The sequence below is a fragment of the Parasteatoda tepidariorum genome, chromosome 10, assembly GCF_982258835.1.
Source record: "Parasteatoda tepidariorum strain Cologne lab strain chromosome 10, Ptep-v5.0, whole genome shotgun sequence".
In the NCBI taxonomy this organism is placed as follows: Eukaryota; Metazoa; Arthropoda; class Arachnida; order Araneae; family Theridiidae; genus Parasteatoda; species Parasteatoda tepidariorum.
The window spans coordinates 23,962,388-23,987,270 of record NC_141764.1 but is presented as its reverse complement, the minus strand read 5'-3'; the positions used below and the strand labels follow the sequence as shown (position 1 = coordinate 23,987,270).

Genomic DNA, 24,883 nt, shown 5'->3' with positions numbered 1-24,883 from the left:
TGGAGGAGGTCCATCATATCTCTTTCTTAAACTTAAAGTGGTTGAAAAACAAACAAACCCGTACAGTTAATGAGAAATGATTGTAACATTTTCACCACGAAATCGATGCTCTGCAAAAGGATAAAAGGCTTTTCGTAGTAAGAACGTAAACATCTTGTAAAAAACGAAAACATAATTTATTTTCTTTATCCTATTATTACAGATAAATCTTTCATTTTTAAGCAAGTTGAAGTTGTAGATAATCTAAATACTCAACTGTTTATTTCTTTAACTTTTATCATTTCGATGACGTAAAACCTACTCTTCAAATTTCAATCAAACCTTATTAGTTTGAAACAGCTGTCTTAAATTACATTTCGTTTCGAACTTTGAAATTCTTAATTTAAACCACAGTTTGATTCGATTTCGTGGTGAGTTAATTAAAATAAAATTTCCTTTAAATTAATACGTTGATTTTCATCCTAGTTAAAAACTTTTAACATCTGAAGTAAGAATAACGAACATTGTGATTAAAAACTAATAAAATTCTATTTACTATTGAAATGATGATTTTGATCCTGGTTAACTTTTTAAGTTTGAAGTAAGAGTAACTAACATTGTAATTAAAAACTTGACTTAAGTTCGAGATTCAAATAAACTAAGACTAAAGTAATTCCGAATTTCCTTAAAACGCTGGATAACTGTCATTGAAGTGATCGAGTCACGTGATCAGTTTCGTGAAATTACAGCCTTATTAGCGGGAGGCATTCATGTCATTGGCATCTGCATAGCGTTTCGGTTTGCTGGATTTGAATAAAGGGGAAACCGCTATTCACTCAAAGAGGGAAAAGCAAAATCGATTTAGGGAAAGTGAGCCGGTAAAATTCCCTTTTGCCGGCTGTGCTGCTGGGATCGGAGAGGAGTAAGATCATTTTCAGGAGTTGAATCACGATGTCTGTTTCGGATATGTTCTTTCACAGATTCAAGTTTTGTGTTTTGTTCGAGCTGTTTTTCTTGGGTGAGTCGTGCATTTCTTTATCTTTCGTTAAATATGTGTTTTTTTTCCTTTCCAATTCCGTGTTTTACGTCGTGGTTGAGTTTGACTCATATAGTGATCTTAAAAACTTTTATGTAACTTTTTTAATGGATTAGAAATCACGTTTTTATTAATGTTACACAAAACATTTCGCTTAGGTAGAATAAATAAATTACTAGAAATTGCGTTCTTATTAATGTTACACAAAACATTTCGCTTAGGTAGAATAAATAAATTACTAGAAATCGCGTTTTTATTAATGTTACACAAAACATTTCGCTTAGGTAGAATAAATAAATTACTTGTTTTTTTTTTAATTTTGTGTTTAACGTCGTGGTTGAGTTTGACTCATATAGTGATCTTAAGAACTTTTATGTAACTTTTTTAATGGATTAGAAATCACGTTTTTATTAATGTCACACAAAACATTTCGCTTGGGTAGAATAAATAAATTACTAGAAATCGCGTTTTTATTAATGTTACACAAAACATTTCGCTTAGGTAGAATAAATAAATTACTTGTTTTTTTTTTCAATTTTGTGTTTTACGTCGTGGTTGAGTTTGACTCATATAGTGATCTTAAAAACTTTTATGTAACTTTTTTAATGGATTAGAAATCACGTTTTTATTAATGTTACACAAAACATTTCGCTTAGGTAGAATAAATAAATTACTAGAAATTGCGTTCTTATTAATGTTACACAAAACATTTCGCTTAGGTAGAATAAATAAATTACTAGAAATCGCGTTTTTATTAATGTTACACAAAACATTTCGCTTAGGTAGAATAAATAAATTACTTGTTTTTTTTTTAATTTTGTGTTTAACGTCGTGGTTGAGTTTGACTCATATAGTGATCTTAAGAACTTTTATGTAACTTTTTTAATGGATTAGAAATCACGTTTTTATTAATGTCACACAAAACATTTCGCTTGGGTAGAATAAATAAATTACTAGAAATCGCGTTTTTATTAATGTTACACAAAACATTTCGCTTAGGTAGAATAAATAAATTACTTGTTTTTTTTTTCAATTTTGTGTTTTACGTCGTGGTTGAGTTTGACTCATATAGTGATCTTAAAAACTTTTATGTAACTTTTTTAATAGATTAGAAATCACGTTTTTATTAATGTTACACAAAACATTTCGCTTAGGTAGAATAAATAAATTACTAGAAATTGCGTTCTTATTAATGTTACACAAAACATTTCGCTTAGGTAGAATAAATAAATTACTAGAAATCGCGTTTTTATTAATGTTACACAAAACATTTCGCTTAGGTAGAATAAATAAATTACTTGTTTTTTTTTTAATTTTGTGTTTAACGTCGTGGTTGAGTTTGACTCATATAGTGATCTTAAGAACTTTTATGTAACTTTTTTAATGGATTAGAAATCACGTTTTTATTAATGTCACACAAAACATTTCGCTTGGGTAGAATAAATAAATTACTAGAAATCGCGTTTTTATTAATGTTACACAAAACATTTCGCTTAGGTAGAATAAATAAATTACTTGTTTTTTTTTTCAATTTTGTGTTTTACGTCGTGGTTGAGTTTGACTCATATAGTGATCTTAAAAACTTTTATGTAACTTTTTTAATAGATTAGAAATCACGTTTTTATTAATGTTACACAAAACATTTCGCTTATGTAGAATAAATAAATTACTAGAAAATTAAATTGGCTTAAGATCTGTCAGTAAATTATTAAAACTCACATACTAATTATGAATTCTTAAAATAAATATAAATGTAAAGGACATAAAATGCATGACATAAAATATTGAAAAAGTAATAAAGTAGTTATAAAATGTGATAAACTTTATTACAGAATTAAAGAAATAATGGAACTGAATGAAAACAAAATATAAACGAAAAAAGAAATAAAAATAAAACGCGAAAAGAATAAGGAAAATAAACTCAAGTTGTTGAAAAAATGTTATCGATGTTTGTTGATAAGCAAAAATAATTGCTTTGAAAATTTTAATAAACAAAAATATTCAAATTCAAAAAAAAAAGAAAAAAGAAATTGATCAAAAATTGACTGCGAAGCTGTAAATGAGTCACTTTTTAATTTTTTCCTTTCTATTTTATTTTTAATGATGTCATAAATATCTAAACTGCAAATCTATTCTTTACTTATTTTTCCCAATTTTATATTAAGATTCTTTACACAAGAAACATTCTTTAAAATTTATCGCAAAAGCTTCTAAAATTTTGGATTTTAAAATTTTTTGATTGTTTATTTATTACGGTGTAATTACTGTTGATGTAATCTAAAAGTTTAGACTTTAGTGTTAGTTAAGCTACACTCTTTTATGTGAATACAGATTATTTTAATTATGCTTGTGCTGTAAAAATGATAGTGGGTCGGCGACAAAATAACTGACACGATTACTGATGACAAAGTTGAACAGACATTTCTTGTACTTTATGAAACATTGCACTTTTGTGATTTTTAATTCGGAAAACACAAAACGAACTTGATATTTTTGAGATATTAAGTATTTTGATTATCAATTATATCTTTTAGTGTACTTGAGTATATCAATATATTTCAGTGTTCTTTTTGTTTATTGAATTTATTTATGATTTAATTTTTATAAGGTTTTGCTAATTGCCGCTTATGTTTGCTGCTTTTCCTTTTTATTTGAATTTGTTCAATTTTAATTATTTCTGTTATTGATTTGAATGAAATAAAATTCCAAACTCTTTTAATTGATTCATATAGTTATTTAAAAATTTAGAGTTTTATCGAGAATGGTAGTATTTGTATCTGAGAAAAAGATTGATCTGTAATATTTTTTGAGACATTTAGAAATTGGATTTTTTTTAATATGTAAAGCTGCGTGTAAGTTAGAGACAAGCAAACCTTGCATTAATGTGTAGTAAAACACATACTTCATTAGTTTAATATATGAGGGTTTGTAAAGTAAGTTTTTGTCGTTTGTTAAAAAAAAATTAGTCAAGACTAATTTAACTAACTTTTTCGGTTTCAACACTTCAGATTATTTTTTCATCGAATTGTAAAAATTTTCAGTTCAGATATTTTCTTTTCAATTCTTGCAATTAATGTTTTAGACTCTGAAAATATTTTTTTTCAAAATATGAATTTTTTTTTACCGACATCTGTTTTTACAATGTAAAAAAGTTTAATTTTAAATTAATAAAAGCGTGAAAAATTTTCTCGAACTCCTAGAATTATCTGAAGCTTTAATTAAGTTAAATTAGAACTTTTTATTGGGCGTTTCTTTTTTTCGAAATTTAAGATTTCGAAGAAGATAGACTTGTTTTATTTTTAACTCATACGGATCTTCAAATTTCGTTTTTCAAAAAACGTTATTTTTCATTCTCGTTCTGTCGATACCACAATTTTTTTTTATCTGATGTATCTGATCTCAATTTATTCATCTGTTTTCTTTTTTTTTATCTGCAAATTTATGTGCTTTTTTAAATGAAATTTTAAAAAATATTTAAATTTTTAACCTCATTAAAAATTTTAAAATTGTGAAATTTAATCCCATTTTCTTTACATTGAAATGAATTTGATTATCTATTACTCATATTAAGAATTAAAATTAGATGAAACATTTTCGAAGAAATTAATGCAATTTTCTTTTTAAGTTAGTTTCCTCGAAAATCCAACTCGAAGTTTGAGAATTTACAATTCTAGAGAATTTTCATACGAAGGCAGGGTATAATATTTTGAAAATGTGACTTTTGAAATTATGAAGTATTCCTTATCCATAAATGACTATAAAAGTAATTGTAAAACAAATACTTAAGAAGTACTAAAGTTGGAATACTAAAGTTGGAAAAAAACTGAGCTAAAAATTATGTGTGTGGAAGCAGTACTAAAATTTTGTAATATTTTAGTAATTTTGGTTTTACCAACCTAAAACAATTGAACACTTAGCATATCATTTCTCAAAATGTTTCAGAAGCGGACACGTATCGGTGAACTTAGAAATGTGCACGGTGTTTCTTAATTACTTCTCGTAAAGTATATTGTTTGAGTCTATTTGTAAAACTGTATTAAGTGTTGCATACTAATATATAAGCAAAAAAAGCTATCTAATGAATAACTACGTAAGAAGGTAGGGATAAAAACATCAGAGCCTGGTTATTTTCGTAAAAAGGCAGAGAGAATGTAAAAGTCGAATGTAGAAAATACCTTAAAGTTGTCTAGAAATCAAACTGGTTTTGATAATTTTATATCAATTTTTTCATTTGTGATTCGCAATTCTTGATGGTGTTTTTTTTTTCGATGTACAGTGCGCCTAAAAAAAGAAACAAAACCCAATGACTCTAAATAACATTTGATCTAATAATGATTGCATCTTTTCTTTCGAGGGGGCGACCTTAAATATTCTAATTAATTAGTGCAGATGATATTTTAAACCAAGAAATTGGACACAATAACGGGCTTTCTCTGAATAAACATAACTCCTTTTCGATGTAGAGGGTAGCCGCAATCTGGGAAATATGGTCTCCATAGTTTGCTCAGCAGAGCGATCCAAAGTTTGGACCCCTTAATGTTAAATTTACTTTTTGAATATTTCACCAAGTCTCGAGAACTTTTCAAGCGAATTGAAATTTAAATAAGTCGTTTAAATTCGATTTCTCAGAAACTATTAAACCGATTTCGTTAAAATGTATATTTTTTCATGTGAAATTATGTACTTTAAAATGATGTAAAAAATTGTATACATTAAAATTAAAACTTTTCGACTATTAAATAAAATAATAAATATTTATTTTTCGTATAGAGTTATCTTTGGATAAATGAATTTCATAATTATATACAAGAAAAATTCTCAGGTTCTGGCGAAATACGCATAAAGTTAACATTGAGAGATTCAAACTTGGAGCGCCAAAAGTCTGAATTTGCCGAAAAATTTTTTTTTTTATTCGGAGAAAGTATTTTGTTGCGTCTGATTTCGCAACTTTAAATATCGTCTGCCGTGATTAATTAGCATGTTGAGGTCACCTCCTCGTACCATTAACATCGAGTCCTAAAACGTGATGATTCAATTATTAGATCAAAAGTTATTCAGGTAGGTCCGATTTTTTTTGGGAGAGCTGCATACTTATTTCTAATCCTTATTGTATATACTTCTTTGACAAGGATTCTAAAAACATATATTGAAAATGGTGGTAGTGAAAGATTTCACGTGTATGACTATAGACTAAATGTTTCATTTCATGCTATATGTTGGTAAAAAGAAGTAACAGCAATAAATTGATTGCAAAGCATGCAAAATAAATATTATCAATAAATAGAAAGATAGTTTCAAATTTCGATTCGAATGAACAAATTCTCTTTTGTAAAAATTTTAATCTGCCTTTGATTAGTTATTTTTAAGGAAAATTAACCACTAACACCATTAAACAACGTTCAGCTCAATTATTTAATTTTAATTAAATAATATCCGGTAATGTTTTCAATTTCTTCCTCATTAATCGTTTCTTTGTTTTCGTAAAAATAAAAATAAAAGAATGATGCTTTGTAAAAAGAGCAGAAATCATGCTTTGTATACAGAACTGCCAGGAAAACTGAGATGGAATGAATAGATTAAGTTTCAAGGTTACAATGTGTGGGATGGGCGATTATCGCTGAAATACTCTTTTACTAATCTTCCATCCCCTTCTATATTTATACCTTGACCTTGACAGACAAACACAAGTAAAGCTAATGTCATAATTTTCAATAAAATATTCACGAAAGAATTCTATGAGTTGTAAGAAATACTATGATTTGCGTATTTCGTCCTTCCTTACGGGGAAAACACTTCATGCCAATCAACTTGCATAAGGATTTTAGTAACGTATTGTCATTGTTTTGAAAAAATTAGACTTAGAATGATACGATTCGAATTTAAATATGTTGCAATTTTAACCTTGTCCCAACAGGTTTTCATCTCAAACCAGCAATCATTCATATGATTGATTTTCTTATTTTTTATTTTTATTTTTCATAATGATTGCTTTTATGACAACTTTTATTATGGAGTAATAATTTAATCCACTGTTTCGTGACATAATTTTATTTCGTAACCTGATCTTAACGTCTATAAAAATTTGGATACTTCTATTATTGGATATATTTTTTTAAAAAAACTTGTTTTATTTGCAAAATTATTTGTTTTAGTATTTTTTTAAATGAATTTATAACTTTAACCGATAATTTAAAAAATATTTAGTCAGGAACATTTGAGTGTAAAATTTTCTCATCTATTTTACCATTAAGTTCATTTAAATTTTTTATTCGAGTTGAATTATCATTTAAATTTTGAATAACTATTAAAAGTATATTTTTATACTAAATCAGTACTAGTATATTAGTATTAGTATTATTAGTATATTATACTAGTATATTTTTTTATACTAAATCTGTTATTTAAGTTCACATACATTTTTTAATTAATTCAACGATTTTTCTTTCCTCTTATTTAGAGAGTTTAATACTGTCATTTCTTTTAAGTTGATTATTAATAAAACTGATATAGTTTTTCCAAAAGCTTTTGCTTTAAAATAGAATGAATCTTAAATCAGACGATTTTCGACTTCAACATTTAAAATCTTTCTATGAACTATCTTTCTATTTATTTTTATTTTAAAACGATTGTTACAGCAATTCACTGCTTCAAATGTCAGTTTTGAAGTAGGAAAAATTGTTCTTTTGTCTGCAACCGTGCTTTTCAATTAACTTAGGCGGAGATCGTCTTCAATTGAAACAATGAAGTAAAATTATTTCATAATAGCCCTTGTTTAAGTTGTGTAGAAAAAAGAACTTGTCATGTATAAACATGATTTTAATTTATATGAAATACTTGAATGTAAGTACAATACACAATAACTTTTAATATTTTTATAAAATGATTAAGTAATTATTAAGACTAGTGTATTAGTTTTTTTTAAAATGTAATCAAAATAATGAATTGTTTTGTTGTTTGTAAGGTTTTTTTCTCACTTGATAATTAACGCAATAATTAATGTTATAATTAACATATGAATAATATGAACATGTTAGGAATTTGTGATCTGTCCATTATTTTAGGTTAATCTTACAATTTTTAATATTTCGAATATGCGTATTACATATTTATAAAATGTCATTTTTTTAGTTTTATTAAAGTGATTTTGAAGTGTTTTTATCAAAGAGTAGGGAGTTGTATGGTATGCTTTCCAAGTTCCAAAACTGCTTACTCAGCTCTTTGTTCAATCTAAAAATAATAATATATTCCATTTTTTAAGTGAATTTACGTAAGTGGTCCGTAGCAATCGAAAACAGAACAAAAATGAAATAAAAAGAAGCAAATATAGGAAGCAAATATACGATATTTTTGTATTTTCTTAATTTGGTGCTCACGTAATCGAAGTTTTATTGTTTGAAAAGAAATCGCAAAAAGAAAATAAAATCTATAAATGATCTTCTTCTCTCCTAAGACAAGAGACCGCCCGTCAACTGACAGAGAACCATTTAGGTATAAACTGGCAAGTTTCTTCCTAAGTGAAAAAAAAAAGAAAAAAAGAAAAAATGTTTCTTTCAAATGAAGCAGGAGAAATGCAAGAAACTTTTTTTCTTTAAGTAATATCAAATTAGAAATTTTTTTTTAAGCACTTTATTATTGCTGTTTAGTTTAAATAATAGCATTAAGTTACCTAACTTTCAAATATATCATTATTAAATTTAGAAAAATAAAAAGAAGCAAAAATTGGAAAGAAAACTTGATGATTTTTGATAAAATAGCCGCAGTCCACCAATATTCAACGTTAGAGTACAATAAAACTATATTTTAAAATTATAAAAAGATTTGGTAAAATATCGTAATCAAATTTTATTAATATTGTTAAATTAGAAAATCTCGTGCTTAACATATGTACTATTAAAAATCGCAAATTGAATTCACAATTACAAATAACATAATTTTTATAATGGAATACTGTTGTTTACTCAAATCTATTTTTAAATAATATTATATTGAGATTTTTAAATTTTGATTAATGGGAAAAAAGTTTTTTTTAAAAAATAAAATAGTTGATGTAAAAACTAAAGAATATTTGTTATTCATCATAAGAAATATTTGTTGTTGTGATTTTTAAAGTATCCACTCAATGCTATTTTGTCAAACGTGCCTTGGTTTTTAATTTCTTGTCAGAGTTATTGAGTTACTGTGCAAATAAATAAATAAGTAGATAGTGCCAAAGGTAGACAACTTAAAAAACCGTCACGCATTTTTTTAAAAAAAAAAGGAAAAAAAAAAAACATTTTCTTCCTTCTTGTCAGGAACAGTCGCACTTCACCTTCCCCCCTTGTCGCATGTTACGTTATTTCCCATCAGCAAAACATGTTATGGATCATGTTTTAAATTTTATTTTTGTTTGATGTGGTGAGCTTTACAATAATGGTTAGATGTGTGCTTATTTTGATGAAAGATATAAAAAATTAAGTAAAAATCTATGATAAAAAATGATTTAATTTCATGATTTTAAACGATTCAGTTTTAATCGAAATGTGTGTTGCCCACTTTTTCCTTGTCATAAAGTGATAATTTTCAAGGACATCCTCCCTCCCCTCAAAGCCTGACATCAATTGCGAACGGAACCAAACAGGCTGGTGATAATTAGGGAAAAAGGTAAAGTGGATAGATTTACATATATTCAGCTACCTTTCTTTTGACTCCTTTATTTTCGGCTACCTTTGTAAAAAAAAAAATAATAATAATTAATTAAAACATTTCTAGAAATTTCCTTTTCGCTGACTGGTTTTTTTCTTTGGTATTTTAGTCTAAAACTTGAAAAAAAAAATTTCGAACCATGTTCCACCAATTTCTTAATTCTCAGTTATCGTTTGAAATAGCTGTCATTTTTGCAATTTTTTTATTCTACACTGCTGGACAATTGCTAAGGACGGATCACAAATTGCATTGTAGCATAACATTAAGCGAGACATGAGGCCTAGTAGGATAAAAAATAGTTGCCACACTGTTCAGACATTAGAATAAAGAATATCTATTGTTCTGGAAAGTACAAAAGCTATGAAACATCTGAAAGAAAAAAACTGTTGATTTAATGCTGCGTACAGAAAAATGGAACAATGCATCTAATTGTCCGCAGGCAACTTGAAGAAAGGTGTCAGTACGGGATATGTCTGCTGTGGAGTGTGATGCAACATTCTACACTTCGTATCATACCTTGAACAACATTATCCAGCAGTTGTTGAGGCAATTTATCCCATTACTCTGTCGGTGCACGGATGAGGGCGTTCTTGTTTGTCGGAGGATAGTTTCGACCAGCAAGTTGCCTCCCCAAAGTATCCCAAACATTTTCAATGGGGTTTAGATCTGGAGAACGTGATTGCCATACGAGGCGCTGAATACCCTCGCTGTCTAGACAATCCTGAACAGCGAGTGTTCGATGACATGTTGCGTTGTCGTCCATAAAAACAAATTTATCACCAATAGCACCACGGAAAAGACGAACATGAGGAAGTAGAACTTCATCAATGCATCGTTGGTCCGACATAGCATCATTCGCAACCACATATATGAGCGTGCGGCCATTGATAATGATGCCGGCCCACACCATGACACTGCATGTCGGATAATGGTCCCTTTCCTGGATATTTTCTGGGTGATGACCAGTACCACTCTCGCGCCAGATCACTTGGCGTCTACAATCCGATGACAGACAAAATCTACTCTCATCTGAGAACAGTACGCATGCCCAGTCCTGTTCAGTTCAATTGTGATGCCCACGACACCATTGCAAACGGGCAGTAAGGTGCTGTCTGGACAATGGGACACACACAACAGGTCTGTGGGTGTATAGTCCTCATCCCCTCGAACGTCTGGCAACAGTTTTTCGGGAGATCTGCTTTCCTGTGGCAGCAAGAAACTGATTTGCCACCTGCTGAGCTGAGGAGCGCCTGTTCCTTTTCGCTTATAGGACGATGTATCTATCTTCTGCAGACGTCGTACTTCTAACACGACCTCCCCCGTGCCGCCTACTACACATTCCAGTAGTTTTAAAGGATTTCCACAGCCGTGAAACAATGCTGTGAGCGATGTCGAACTCCCTGGCAACATCTGTTATTTTTCGCCCTTCTTCGATCTTTACAATAATTCTGCTACGCTTAAAATCATCTAAGTGATATTGGGAAGACATGCCGAAAATTTCAAGTACGTCAACTAAATCTTTCCTGTAAAACTTTGACTTGAAACAACAACTCTCCACACGCGTCAAAACCTTTAAAGCCCTTATCAGCGCTATCACGTGATGAGCAGACGTGGGAAAAAAATTTACATACGCATACCTCTTCTTACTATATCCCGCACTTATTCTTATTTTCCACATTTTGCTTCCTTTCATTTTGTGGTTGCTATGGATGATAGTGTTATCCGTCCTTAGCAATTGTCCAGCAGTGTATTTTCTTATCGTATTTTTAATTACATATGAGTGAGATTATTCAGTAGGCTTTCAATTTCATCATCAAATGACAGCTATAGAGACACGTAGGACCTTAATCTATAGTGAAGCAAATTTTGAAGGGATAGCTGGTTGGTAGGGCACTGGGCTCATGTCCAAGAGGTCGCGGGTTCGATCCCCGCCGGTCGAAGACTCCCCGAGGAAATGGTGACTGATGCACGCTAAATCAGTTGAGTCACAAAGTCCTCCATGTTCACATAACAAATCAAACCTCTGGGGGTACTGATCCAGGAGTTTCCTTGTCTTCTGTATTGGTTTAAAATTACAAGGCTACGGAGTTAAACATTAGTAGTCGTAAACCCAAAATTGGGTCGGCTGTTTAACAACAGTTATAAAATAAAATAAAACAGAGTAATGTCGAAGTTCGTATTTCAATGATGTCTGGTCGATACGTATTCTGCTACAGGCTAGTACCGAACACAGTATCTTGGGTTAGAAACCTTTTTATCTTCTGGCTAACCGTGTGAATTTTTCCTAGTTTTCCTCCCCCTGTAACGCAAATACTGGTTAGTTTTCCACGAACATTTTTTTGTCTGATGCATGATCAAGGAGCTCCTTTGTCTTCTGATGAATTCAAAGTTAAAAGACTACGGAGTTGAACATTGAAAAACGTAAACTAATTGTTTAGCATTGCTTATAAAATAAAATATAAACAAATAATAATAACTAATGGGCTAAACCCCCTGCTCGCTAACGCTCGCCAACGCCCGAAAATTGCTATGCAATCTTATATGGTTTGCTTCGCTCGCTATTAACTTCGGTACATTGCAAATGCACATAATTCTAAGAATTCAAATCCATATAACAACTTTTCTTTAAAGAAAGATTACATCTTTTTAGTAAATACTAAGTCAATAAAATAATTTTGAATTCAAATAAATGACATGTAATTCGTTAAACCTATTAGAAATGTGCTATTGTATAAAATCTTAAAGCGTGACAGCACGACTGAGACTCATTTTCAATGAATAACTAATAACAATAATAAAACAAATAAATTCGTGATATAAATCAAAAATTGTCAAATAAATTCGTAATATATAAATTAGTGAAAAAAAGCGCTTTCGACAAAATACTAAAATAGAGATTTATCGACAAAGACTACTCACTTCTGCCTAGCATAATAGTATGAGATTGCCGAAAGTGAGAATGCTCTCTCTAGTTATTTCAGTTTCCGTTTTTAAAAGCGCTATATGTTGAGTCACCTCAGCTAGATTTGGCATGTGACATTTTTAGCGGCAATCATTGGTCAATTTTCTAGCGTTGCCATTCGGAGAGTTGTAATGAGGTTTTTTTTTGTCGCCGTGTAAGAGAAATATATATAGATATCTTCATGGCTCGTCTCTTCATAGCGGCATACTTTTTTTTCTATCTCTTGTTTTTTATTAGGGAATATTCTATGGCTTTTAGGGTAGTCATTTCGGTTGTTTAGAAACCATGTAAAAAAAATTTGGCATTTACAGGAAATCTAAAAAAATGTGTAATGCAGTAAAATCCCGATCTCACGTTTTCCACCGCCGAATTAGCTTTGAAAAAAGCACAAAGTGGGATAACGTAAAATCGGGGTAAAAAATATGTAAGCATATTTTTCAACTGTTACAAGCAAGTGCAATCTTTACATGTCTTTTGCTTTTAGATGCAATTTTAACAATACCCCTCTCAGTACATACTATTATTTGCAAATTTGCTTTATGATATACGTTCGCAAATGCTTCGTTCGTAAAGTTTTTATATTTTCAAACTCTTGATTAATTGTGAGTATATCCTCCGATATTTTTTGCTAATCTGCATCGTATTGATCACTATCATCGGGAGCAGACATTAACCCCTTCCTTCTCGCTCCCGTGAAAATGACGGGGTGAGGTTTCGCCCTCTATGTCTCGCTCCCGTGATATTGACGGGCTGGAGTGTTTGATAGTAACGCGCCAATGAGAATAAAACTAATTCATTTCTTTTGTCTGGAAAGCATTTTAGTTCTCATTTTACACACCAGAGGGCAGTACCAGGATATTTTTAAGGTAATTGTAGATAGTTTATTTTAAACCAGATGTCAGCACTAATCAAATACTTAATACAAAAGCCAAAAACATAGGCGCTTTTATGACCGTTTTCTTGAAAATTAACCTATCGTTAAGGGATTAAATACGATATTGGAGGAATTGAAATTAATGGAATACGTGCTGCAGTTGATATACGTGTTATCGGCATCGGAGAATCTTCAGCATGCAATTTTATTCAGAAGGGTCTCCGTTTGATACCGAGAACCAATTAACCACGAGAAGCTTTATTAAACCTATTTGTAATGCATTTTTGTAATCCAGGATAAAAAGTAGGGTTTTTGACGTCAAAAACTCATTTTTGGCTTATTAACCCGCCTAAAGTCTGACTTCAAACTGTCATAACGTGGGGCAAATTTCTTTTTTGACATTGGCGACATTTTATTAGATGCTAAATCGTACAAAATACTACTATAATTATAATTTATATAATTTATATTCATAATTAAAAATTGCTGCAAAACTTATTGAAACTATTAATTGGTATTTTTTAATATTTAAGGACCCGTATTATAACTATCCGCTTTATATTACAGGTAATAACTGTGAGTTGTTAATTATTATCAATATAAATATTGATTTTAATTCTTTTATGTTATTTAGGCAAGTTTTTAGATTAAATAAAATTAAAGTGTTTGCCTATAATTGTTTGATCTCAACGTATAATTTTCTTAATTGATTCTCAATATTTGTTGTTATTAATTATATTTAGGAAAACAGAAGGGGATATTTCCGTATCGTGATCTGTCGCGCTAACTACAATCGCCAAGGTGCCAAATAGATTTTGAACTTGCAAATTTTTTTAAAAAAACTTGTAAATGTTTGCCCGAGGGTGGCTACGAGTTATACCTTTCGAGTTGGTCCAATTCTGGGATGTTTTTTTTAAAAATTTCTCGTGGGTCACTGCCCGGAAGTTTCCAAGACTTGGCGATTATTCTGCCACAGATCACGATACAGAAATCTCCCCAAACAGAATGTGTCTGACCCGCTCAAAGAAGGCTTTGGAGGAAATTCAGGCAGTCTTGGGGAAATTTTTTGTCTCAAAAAATTTCTACAAAATTTTTTGTTAAGAAATGTTTGAATTTCTTTAGTTAATTAGTGGGAACTTAAATTTAATTGAATAAATTATTATTATTTTAATATATTTTGATTTCTATTATTTTATGTCACATGTGCTCGTTTATTCAAGAATTGTGTAAAATCAACTGAAAATTTTTCTTATGTAAACTTTATTTTTCAAAGAATATATATATATTTTTTAAAAAAAGCTCAAATCTTTGGGGAAATTCTGATCCAAAAAAAAACTTTGTTCATTGGGCTCTGAGAATTTTCAGCATTCTTGTTTATATGTTCATGAATATTTCCAATATTAGTGAGCTAATGTTAATTTTAATAATATAGAATTAGTTCACTGATTAATGAACTAATTATAATTTATAAAGATCATAAATGTTTAAATGAGTGAATAGTTTTTCCAATCTATTGATTCAAAGATTTAATTCGAAAAAATAATAGTTTCGAATTTCGGTCTTATCTTATTCATACAAAACTGAAAAATGAACTTAAAGTTCAGAAGCAAACTTCAAAACATATATATATATATTTTTTTTTAGTTGTATGCTTCAGGGGCAAAATAGAAGTTAAAATGGGAGTAAATGAAAATGATTTTAGATATAATGAATAAGATGATTGTTGAGTGTTTTTTTTAATTAAGCTGATTGTTTATATATTTTGATTTCAAATATTTTAACAAATGAACAGATAGGATAAATTTCAATTGTACACATTTTTATTTATAAATATTTACCATTTTCTGCACAAAAATTTGGATTTTTGACAGTAATTGTCAAAATGACAGTTTAATATGAAAATAATTCAAGAATATAATTGATTGATCATTTATAATTTTACATGTATGTTTATTTTTTAGATACTTCTTACTTATAATAGCTAATAATTAACCTTACACTAAAATTTTGGGCTTTTGACACTTGTCAAAAACTATGTCAAAAAGGGTTTTTTTGAGTTAACTGATGAAACCACTGCAGAAACAGGATAAAATTGTCAAAAACTTTCCATCCCTGAATTTGCACGACATAGTCTGTTCTTACTAAACAACTCAAAATTCAATTTGATCCGATTTTAGAATAGTAGTATAATTTACTAGGTTTGAAACATTTGTATTTTATTGATTTGTTAATTTATATAGTAAAATATTTTTGTTATTGTTATACCTTGAGTTTGCAAAAATATATTTTCCATCTGCTTGTAGTACAAGCTCTCAATTTAATCTATAGTTCGTTCACCAGGAGTTGGCACTTGACTTCGCCTTCATCACGTAATACCCGTGATTCTATTTCGCTATTTTTGGGAGAAGAATGTAAACAATCCTGAACAAGGTTTCGATTTGGCTATCATATGACAAAAAGTTTTATTCCACAATCTTTATGTGTATTTTTATAACATTTTATTTCATAAATTTGATGATATTTCTTCTCTTTTGTGTGAATAGTTCGTCCTTTTTGAGACTATTGCTGCTATATATTTAATTAGCTAGAGTAACGAAAGATATATTAGCAGACCATAAAGCCCAGTAAGTGACTGAAAGAAATACACTCTTTGCGTTTTGGGCGCATTAAGGGTTGTCTCAATTTCAAGCTCGGCGAATTTTCTCCTCTTACTCACGTGCCGAAATGAACTCTTCGTCCGAGGAGGGGGACCCAAGTGCCAACTTTTGGTGAACGAACTTATAACTTTGAAAAAACGATTATTTTTTATAAAAAATTTTATAATGGAAAAGAGCTTTATGGCAAATGTTTCAACTCTATATTCAACATTCTATAGTTTAAATCTATTTACTCATAATATTGAGACAAATTCACTGAATTTTCTCATGAAAAAAATACATTATATGTTGATATTTTGCATGATTCAACAATAATTCATTTGAAGTTACCCGGAAGTTTCAACACACATAACAATACATTTATTCAATTCATGCATAATCTTATGATTCTGCATACTAAAAATAAATGCATGATCTTACGATGCTGCTTATTAAAAATAAATGCATAATCTTATGATGCTGCGTACTAAAAATAAATTCATAATCTTACGATTCTGCGTACTAAAACTAAATGCATAATCATATGATTCTGCGTACTAAAAATAAATGCATAGTCTTATGATGCTGCGTACTAAAAATAAATTCATAATTATCTTAATGGTTTTGACCGCGAAGTAATATTCCGTTGCGAGTTCTCGAAATTCTTTTTAAAATATCAAGTGCAACTGGGAATTGAATTAATGATAACTTTCCTTGTAATTTTAAACCAACTGTCAAAATTATTTTCTTCTCTTTTCACTAATTATTTTTAACAAAAGTAAATTAATGAGTTACGTTTAAATTTTTTTGGAAAGATTTAATGGTTTTAATTTGACTTTAACGTTTATCTATCTTATTAATGACCTCTTTTTCTGTCAATTTCTTTTCCTAAAAAAAATATTTCTGACTCCTGATCGATACTTTTTGTTCACATGAAAAAGATGTAATTCAGCACATTTCTATTAATTTGAAAATTTATCAAGCAAAAAGTTTAAGTTTCTTTGAATAATGATTGAAGAAATAATGATTTACGTAAAACATTTATGCGACTTGTTTGAAACGAAATATGGAAATCTGAGCGAATGTAAAATGTAAACGTTTTGAATCAGGGAAAACTTTTATATTTTCAACTCCTGCTTTAATTATTTGCAAGTTTCTGTCTGGTTTTAAATTTTTTGTGATTAACAAATTTATGATTCATATTAAATATCTTTGTATATAAGCATTTAAGTATGCAGTTACAGCTATAAACAGGGTGCGTAGCGTTTGTAAAAAGTACTTAAAGGTGCTTTTTTGGGGATTTAGTTTTTAAAAGCTTTTAAAGGTGCTTTTTTCAGCTGGCGTTTTTAAAAAGTGCTTTTTTCAGCTGGCGTGTTTAAAAAGTGCTTTTTTTTCCGATAAATTTTTTTTCTTCCCTTCAGTGATATCTGGTGGATCCCATGCATTTCACGAAAAATGCCGAGTTTGCTACGTAATCATTCACGCGGACTTCATGTCGTACCCACGTTATGACTTGCGCATGCGCGCACACTTGAAACCGAAACCCGAGTGCTCCAATTCGGATAGAGAATATCAGATCTTTATGAAATTTTTTTCTTTTTAATTTATTTTAATTTTATTCTTGTTTATTTTATTTTACTTCTAACACTTTTTTTTGCGTAGGGGGTAAGGGTACTTTTGTTCTGAGTTTAGGGTCAAGTTGAATTCACTCGGTGATGTAGGAAAGCACTGATTGTTTCGATTTACGCCCGTTTCTTTTTGTTTTTTTTTTAAACACTAAAACTGTTCATAAAAAGTTTTTGTTTTTCAATAATTATTGATTGAATATGAATTTTTTGAGTGCTTGAAATTTTTTGTAAAATGCTTGAAAAGTTCTTAAAAAGTGCTTATTTTTGATTCAAAGGTTTTGGCTACGCACCCTGTATAAATGAAGCACCCTTTTCTATGGTAGTTAGAGCATCTGACTACAATCCCAGAGGTCCTAGGTTTGAATCCTGCCGACAGCCAATAAAGATCTCTCTCCCTAATTTTGTTTATGAGTTATTAATTTTTTTAAAAAAGTTGATTAGAGGACATTCATAAATTATGTCACACTGTAGGGGAAGTAAGAGTGACGATTTGTGACAAGGGCGACAAAGGGTTAACATGAAACGTGACAATGCCCCTGCGTTTTGCCTCTCAATGAGGTGACCCATGTTCGAATCTCCTGGTCGATACGAATTCTGTTTCTGGCTCGCACATACACAATGCTGATATGAAATATTCTCAGTGGTAGATGCATCATGAGTCTGAATCTCCTTGCCGTCGGGCTAACCATAAGAAGCATTCATGGTTCTCATGTGATGCTGTTTTTAGCTTAGTTCTAGCAAGGCTAGTTAGTCTCAATGCTTGATCCAAGAGTTCCCTTGTCTCCTGGGTTGTGCTAAAAATTAGAAGGCTACGGAGTTGAAAATTGATAGTCGTAGTTTAGAAATTAGGACATCTGTCAACGCCAGTTATAAATGCCAGATTTACGTGGAAATAAAAATATTCAAAATTTAGCAGATTAAATATTTTTGCAGCATTTGTTTTATATTTTTTCATATAAAAAAACTATTTATCTAATTGTTATTGCAATGAACACTAATCATTAAAAAAATAGTTGAAATTTAAAAATAAAATTTTAAATACCAACTAAAATGGATGTTATTTTCAGAGCTCTTATCATGTGTTTATGTGACAGAGTGTCCCATAAGATAAGGAGATAGGGGTATGTGTTAAAGAGTGACATTTTGCGACAAAGGTGAGGAGGGGGTCAAAGATGTTAAAAGAAAAAAAGAGCGTATCCTAAGGCGGAATTAATTTATCTAATCATAAACTCAGAATGTTAGGAAATGGAAAATTCAAAAGAGATTTAATTGAAATGTTATTATTGAATAGAAAAATAATTAGTTTTTTATATCAAAGTTAACCTTCCTTTTAAGAAATATAAATTTTTTATTTTACTAAACTTTTCTTATTAAAAATAAACAAAGTGAAGCAATTAACTTAAAATGCAACTTTGTTTCTTATAAGCATTTTTATAACATTTTCAATATCAGTTCTTAGAAATTCTCTTTTTATTTATACTTTGTCATGCGACCGAATTAAGTATTTGAAAAAGAAAATATTTCCAGTGAAAAAAAAACATTTATTATTTTTACCCCCTAGTGAGTTATTTTTGTTTCACTTAATTTGTATGAAAGTAGAACTATTTTGACGTTGGATTTAATCCTCCAGTTTTGACAATGTCATTTTATTTTTAACAAGCAAGGAAATTTTCTTTACGTCTTTATTCTGTTTCAGCGAAAGACAATTTCCTGCCACTAATGGTATTTTTGAATACTTATCTTAGCATAAAGCGTTGCTAATTAGCTTAGTGGCTTTTATTGTTTTTGAGCATGATTAATTATGTTGAGAAAAATTGGTTAAATAGAAATTGTTTAAATCGGGGTATTTAAAATCTTTTGTCATGTTGATATGTTTTTTTATCATTTGTTTGTTTCGAAAGGATTTGAGATTGAGAAATTCCTATTATCTCTTAAATTTGGTTTTTAAGTAAAACAACAAAATTTTTCTCTGCCAGAAAATTATCTAAAAAATAATGCCAGAATGCAATTTTTTTTAAAAAATCTCAGCTAATATTGAAAAGACGAAAAAATCTGCCTTTTTAGAGATTAAAGAAAAAAACAAAAATTGTTTTTAAAAAGAAAATTTTGCAAAGAAGGAAGTAAAAAATAACACATTTACTTTATCAGTGGTGTTAACATATTTATTTACAACTTTTGACCTAAAGTGCAAACTGTACAAGGTCGTAAATAAAATAAAATTACATTAAAAATTAAGTGAATTTTATAATTAAATTAATTAAAAAAATTAAACTGTTTGAATAATAACATTGTCCAAATTTGCTGCAACCTTTAGTGGTTCGGAGGAATTTCCGGTCTTAAAAATTGGTGTAATTATAAGAATTAATTATAGTAATTAAATTAATTATAAATATGATCATAATGCCACCAGATACGTGGCCTTTGATTTAATAAATTAAAGAGCCATGCCGCTTTTATAGCTGCATTAGTCCGCTAAGTTTTAATATATAAAGCAGAGCAATTTCTCTTTTCGTTCTTTTTAATTTCGATTATTTGATATAAAGATGCAATTTGTGCTCTCAAACAGACTTTAGTTTAAGACGACATTAAAATTGCAGTGAATTTGCACTGTATATTTTGTTCAAAGCAGAGTTCTTGATTTTTTTGATCTTTTTTTTAAAAATCAAAAAAATCCAATTTTTTTGATATTTTTTTTAAAAATCAAAAAAATCCAATTTTTTTTATTTAAATCTGATTTTTTTTATTTAAATCAGATTTTTTTGATTTTTATTCAAATACACTATAAGAAATTTAATTTATGATTAAAAATACTTTATAAATGTTTAGTCAAAATTAAATTAACATTAAAACTATATTAAAACAATATCTTAGGAGCTCTCACTTACTAAAATAATTTTTCGTTATAATACATAGCTTTGAATGCATGACAACCATTTTGGAACAAATACATGATTGAAATTTAAAGACTAGATGAAATAGAGAATTTAAAAAGTACATCAGGGGTCTGTTTAGGTTTTTCTGAGAGGCACCTATTTTGTGAAAATTTAGACATAATTTGCGAAAATAACAAAATTTTATTAAAAATTCAACACAAAAATATTGTAAAAATATGGATTTATCGTTTCTTACGCGACACAAAAATAAAATTTTAAGAAAAAAATATTTTGTGAAATTATTCTACAGTTTTTCCTAAAGTTGAATTTGTGAAGGTAAATTTGGCTTGGACAGACCCCTGTACTTTAACTATTAAAGCAAAGTTTCAATTACCAAACCATAATTTTAATTTAAAATTCTGATTTCTTTTTTTCCCTCTTGATTTTTAAAATGACAAAATAAATGTAACATATTGTGTTTATAAATGTAGTCATTCATCAAAAAATAAATAAATATTTAATCTATATATTTTTATATTAAAATATTCATTTTTAATCCGACATCAATAAAATATAATGAAAATTTTAATTCCCTGCTTTTTCAATCAAAAGGTAGAATTTTAATTAACTTTATTTGCATTTTTTTTGGAAAAAATTCATGTTTATTAATTACTTTCTACAGCTATGCAAGTCTATATTAAGACAGCATTAAATGTTTACTTTAATCTGTACTTTCAATCTCAAGAATCAATAGATTTTTAAAAATGTAACTTCAAATGTGTTGGAATTTCACACTCATCAAGAAAGAAAGTAATTTCGTTAACTAAAATTAATTATAGCAATTTATTTAAAATAAATTTTAAAACTAAGATAAGAAAATAATAAAAGTATCAATAATTGAAACACTGTTTTTAACTTTTAAAATCAATATATATATAAAAAAAATAAGTTGATTTAAATCAATGATTTTTTTAAAAAAATCTTGATTTAAATCATGATTTAAATCAAGCTGATTTAAATCAACAAGCCCTGGTTCAAAGTACTGATATTATGTTTCTACAGTGATTTGAGTTTTCCGCAATCAATGTAATTAAGTAGGGCTATTTCAGCATTGTGATATGTCACGTCAACAATAAACGCCAAGGTTTTGCCTGTTTTTTTAAACATGCAATGCTTTTTTTAATAAAATATGCAGAGGTTGACTCGTGGCTGAAAACGAGTTCAAACCCTAAGCGTTGGTCTCCCTATCTGATTTTATTTTATAAGTTGCCAAAACATAGCGATTATTCTGCCGCAGATCACGATACGGAAATCTTCTCAATTAAATATTGAAACTTTATTTTTTCCAGCCAAATTTTGAAGCTGATTTTAATTAAAGATTTATCTGTCAATCACTCAGTTTACCTTCACTTTCCATTACAAAACCTTTGCTATGTCGCATGTGTTGACGTACAAGTAGACTCTTAAATTACTCAGAAATATAGAATTTTAGCGCTGATTCCTCGAATTAGAATATTGTGTTTGTGTAGTACTTCATTAAGCGCATTGATTAATCGATACTTAGTCTAAAGCTCTTAGGGTTCTTAAAGCATTAGCGTCATTCACAGAACTGTTATTAAGGCTTTCTGATAAATTAATGAATTCTGCAGCAGAATGTTCAAACTTTTATCTTGTCAAAAGCAAAGTTTTCGATGAACTTCATTTTTCGAACTTCAGTTTGAAAAGTATCAAAGTTCTTTTTGATTTTTAATTTTTTTAAATATTTTTCTTTAAGCAAACAGTTTTTTTATGAGAACTTACAGGTAATTGGGATTATTTTTGTTAAAAATATTTAGAATCAAAGCTTGGAAATGAAACGGTATAGAATAGTTTTTTTTAAAAATTTTTAAATAACTTAAATCACAAATTTTTTTTCGTTGATCTTATTAGTTTTTTTCACTTAAAATTAGGTATTAAAAATATTTTCAACGGGCAATGCTACTGAAAGTTTAAAAAAATATTAAAGTGAGTAATTAAAACCTTTAAGATAATAAACCAAACAATTTGGTATTTTGAAAATTGTTTTCGAAAATCTTTAAGGAAATACAATGTTCAAAACCTTTAAGGGAATAAAAAAGATATCCAAAGGTTTATGAAATGGGTCAACAATTTTAAGAAATATACATAAGATCAAAAATCTAAAAGTACGCGTGTAAAATGCTTAGATAAGATTCATTCAATGATAATAAGATTCATTCAATGATACCAAACGCATCATCGGGGAGGGATGAATGTGATTTTAAAATCTTAAACAGAAATTTTTTATTGCTTATTTGGATTTTCCAAAAAAAGAACTTTGTCTTGACTTATAACTTGGTGCATTTCGGTTCATAGATCGATATGTAATTACAAATAAAGATGGGTAAAAATGTTTAAAATGGAGATATTTCGTGAAATGCAAATCAGATCGAAGAAATAAAAATAGATTTTGATTAGAACTTTATTTATGTCACACTAAGCCATCACAACAGCTTATTGCAGGGCTCGAAAAACAGCCCGTCCGCCCGTCCTCGGCGGTCAAAAATTCCCCGCGGACAATGAATTTCCCGAATCCGACGTCCGCGCGGACGGCCATTTTCTCGTTAATGTTCGTGATACATTTTAAATTTTTGTTATCTTACAAAAGTCTAGCGCCTCACTTCTAAAATGACCCTCCGATCTAGAAATCCAGTTAATTCTTTCGTCAGACCAGATTCGCATGCTCACGTAATTGGTAAACAAAAAAAAAGTTGCTTTGTGCTGTGCATTTGGACTTCTAACGAAGGAATTAACAATTCCTCTGATCACGTACCACCCAGCTCGTGACGTCACTGTTAAAAAAAAACACATTACGTACTGGTCATGAACAAGAAGCTTTAAACGCAATTATGAACATCTACCTAAATGGAAAACCCCTTTCAGATTTACAGAAACCTCTGTAAATCATTGACTTGATTGTAGAACTGGCAAACGTCATAAATCATCATAACATCATCATTTAAAATACGCAATACCCCCCCCCGGATAAATTGACATTCCAGATAACTTGACCTTTGTCATTTGAATTATTTCATAAATGAAGTACTAGGTTAGTATTAGTAAACTAGTATATATTTTATTACTGTATAATGTAATCTTAGTATTCGTAATCCTAGTAACTTTTTTTTCTTTCCTCCAAGCCCTGAGCATGTACCTAGGTTATGAAAACCCTTAACCATATAGCCCAGGACTTGGCCGCTGGTCCAGCTCCACTCCAGCCTAAATAACATAATATTTAAAAAAAAAATTTTTAGAAATTATAAAAAAAAAAAGAACAGATTTTACTGAAAGTGTGGAATTTATGAAGAAATTAGACAAAAAAAATATTATACATGTGAAATGGGAAGTTATTAAAATTTTAGTAGATAGTCATTATCCGCTAAGAAGTTCATTACTGTTATTAATCTTTTATTTAAAGTATTGAGAAAATTATATTTAGAAGCGACGGGTTAGTTTCAAAGGAGGACGGGTACATTGTTGGACAAGCCGTCCTCGGGGACGGCTAAAATTTTTGAGTTTTTTCGACTCCTGGCTTATTGACAATGGCTCCCTTCTTTCTTGCCTGTGTTAGGAATGGGGCTTTGTGTTGAGGAGTGAGACGAGAGTGGTGTCAAATATAATGTGAATTGAAATGGTCAAAATGGTACAATGATGAGCTTTCTGTTCAACCTTCTTTTATAGTTTTTAAACTTGTAATCAATTATAATAAAAAGATTTTATGGACCCGCATGTCTCCCCTATCCCTATTTTCTAACGTCCTGAAATTTAAACGGTGAATGCAAGATGGAATTTTCTCCCTCGATCTTGAAAATAGCTCGAAATTTTCGATACGTCCTTTCGGGAAAGATATTTGACTGAAATTTGATTAATGCTCAACAAAACTAATGAAAATTTTGAAGTTAAATTGTTGAAGATTATGTTTCTCCAAATATTTGATATATATATCTCTAATGTGCCGACCGGCCTGTGTTGGGGGCAGGTAACTGTCCTTGCATCAGAAAGGTTGTGGGTTCGAATCCCGGGCAAGGCATGGATGTTCTTTCCTTTTCTGTACTATCTGTCCTCACTGTGGGAGCGACGTTGGCCCACCTAATATGGTGCCCCTGACAGAGAAGCTAACAAAATCGCCCTATATATGCCTGAATTGACGGATGTT

General features: G+C 29.5%; 1 protein-coding gene across 2 annotated transcripts in view; it reads left to right on the top strand.

Moving 5' to 3' along the window:
* Positions 1 to 327: 327 nt before the first annotated feature.
* Positions 328 to 24,883, top strand: part of LOC107453886 (uncharacterized) — a 158,509-nt gene continuing 133,953 nt past the window's right edge. For both annotated transcript variants that reach the window (XM_071184266.2, XM_071184265.2), the window contains exon 1: positions 328 to 997. In XM_071184266.2, the coding sequence (XP_071040367.2) occupies positions 931 to 997 (67 nt within the window). In that variant the 5' untranslated portion in view covers positions 328 to 930. The remainder of the gene's footprint in view (positions 998 to 24,883) is intronic.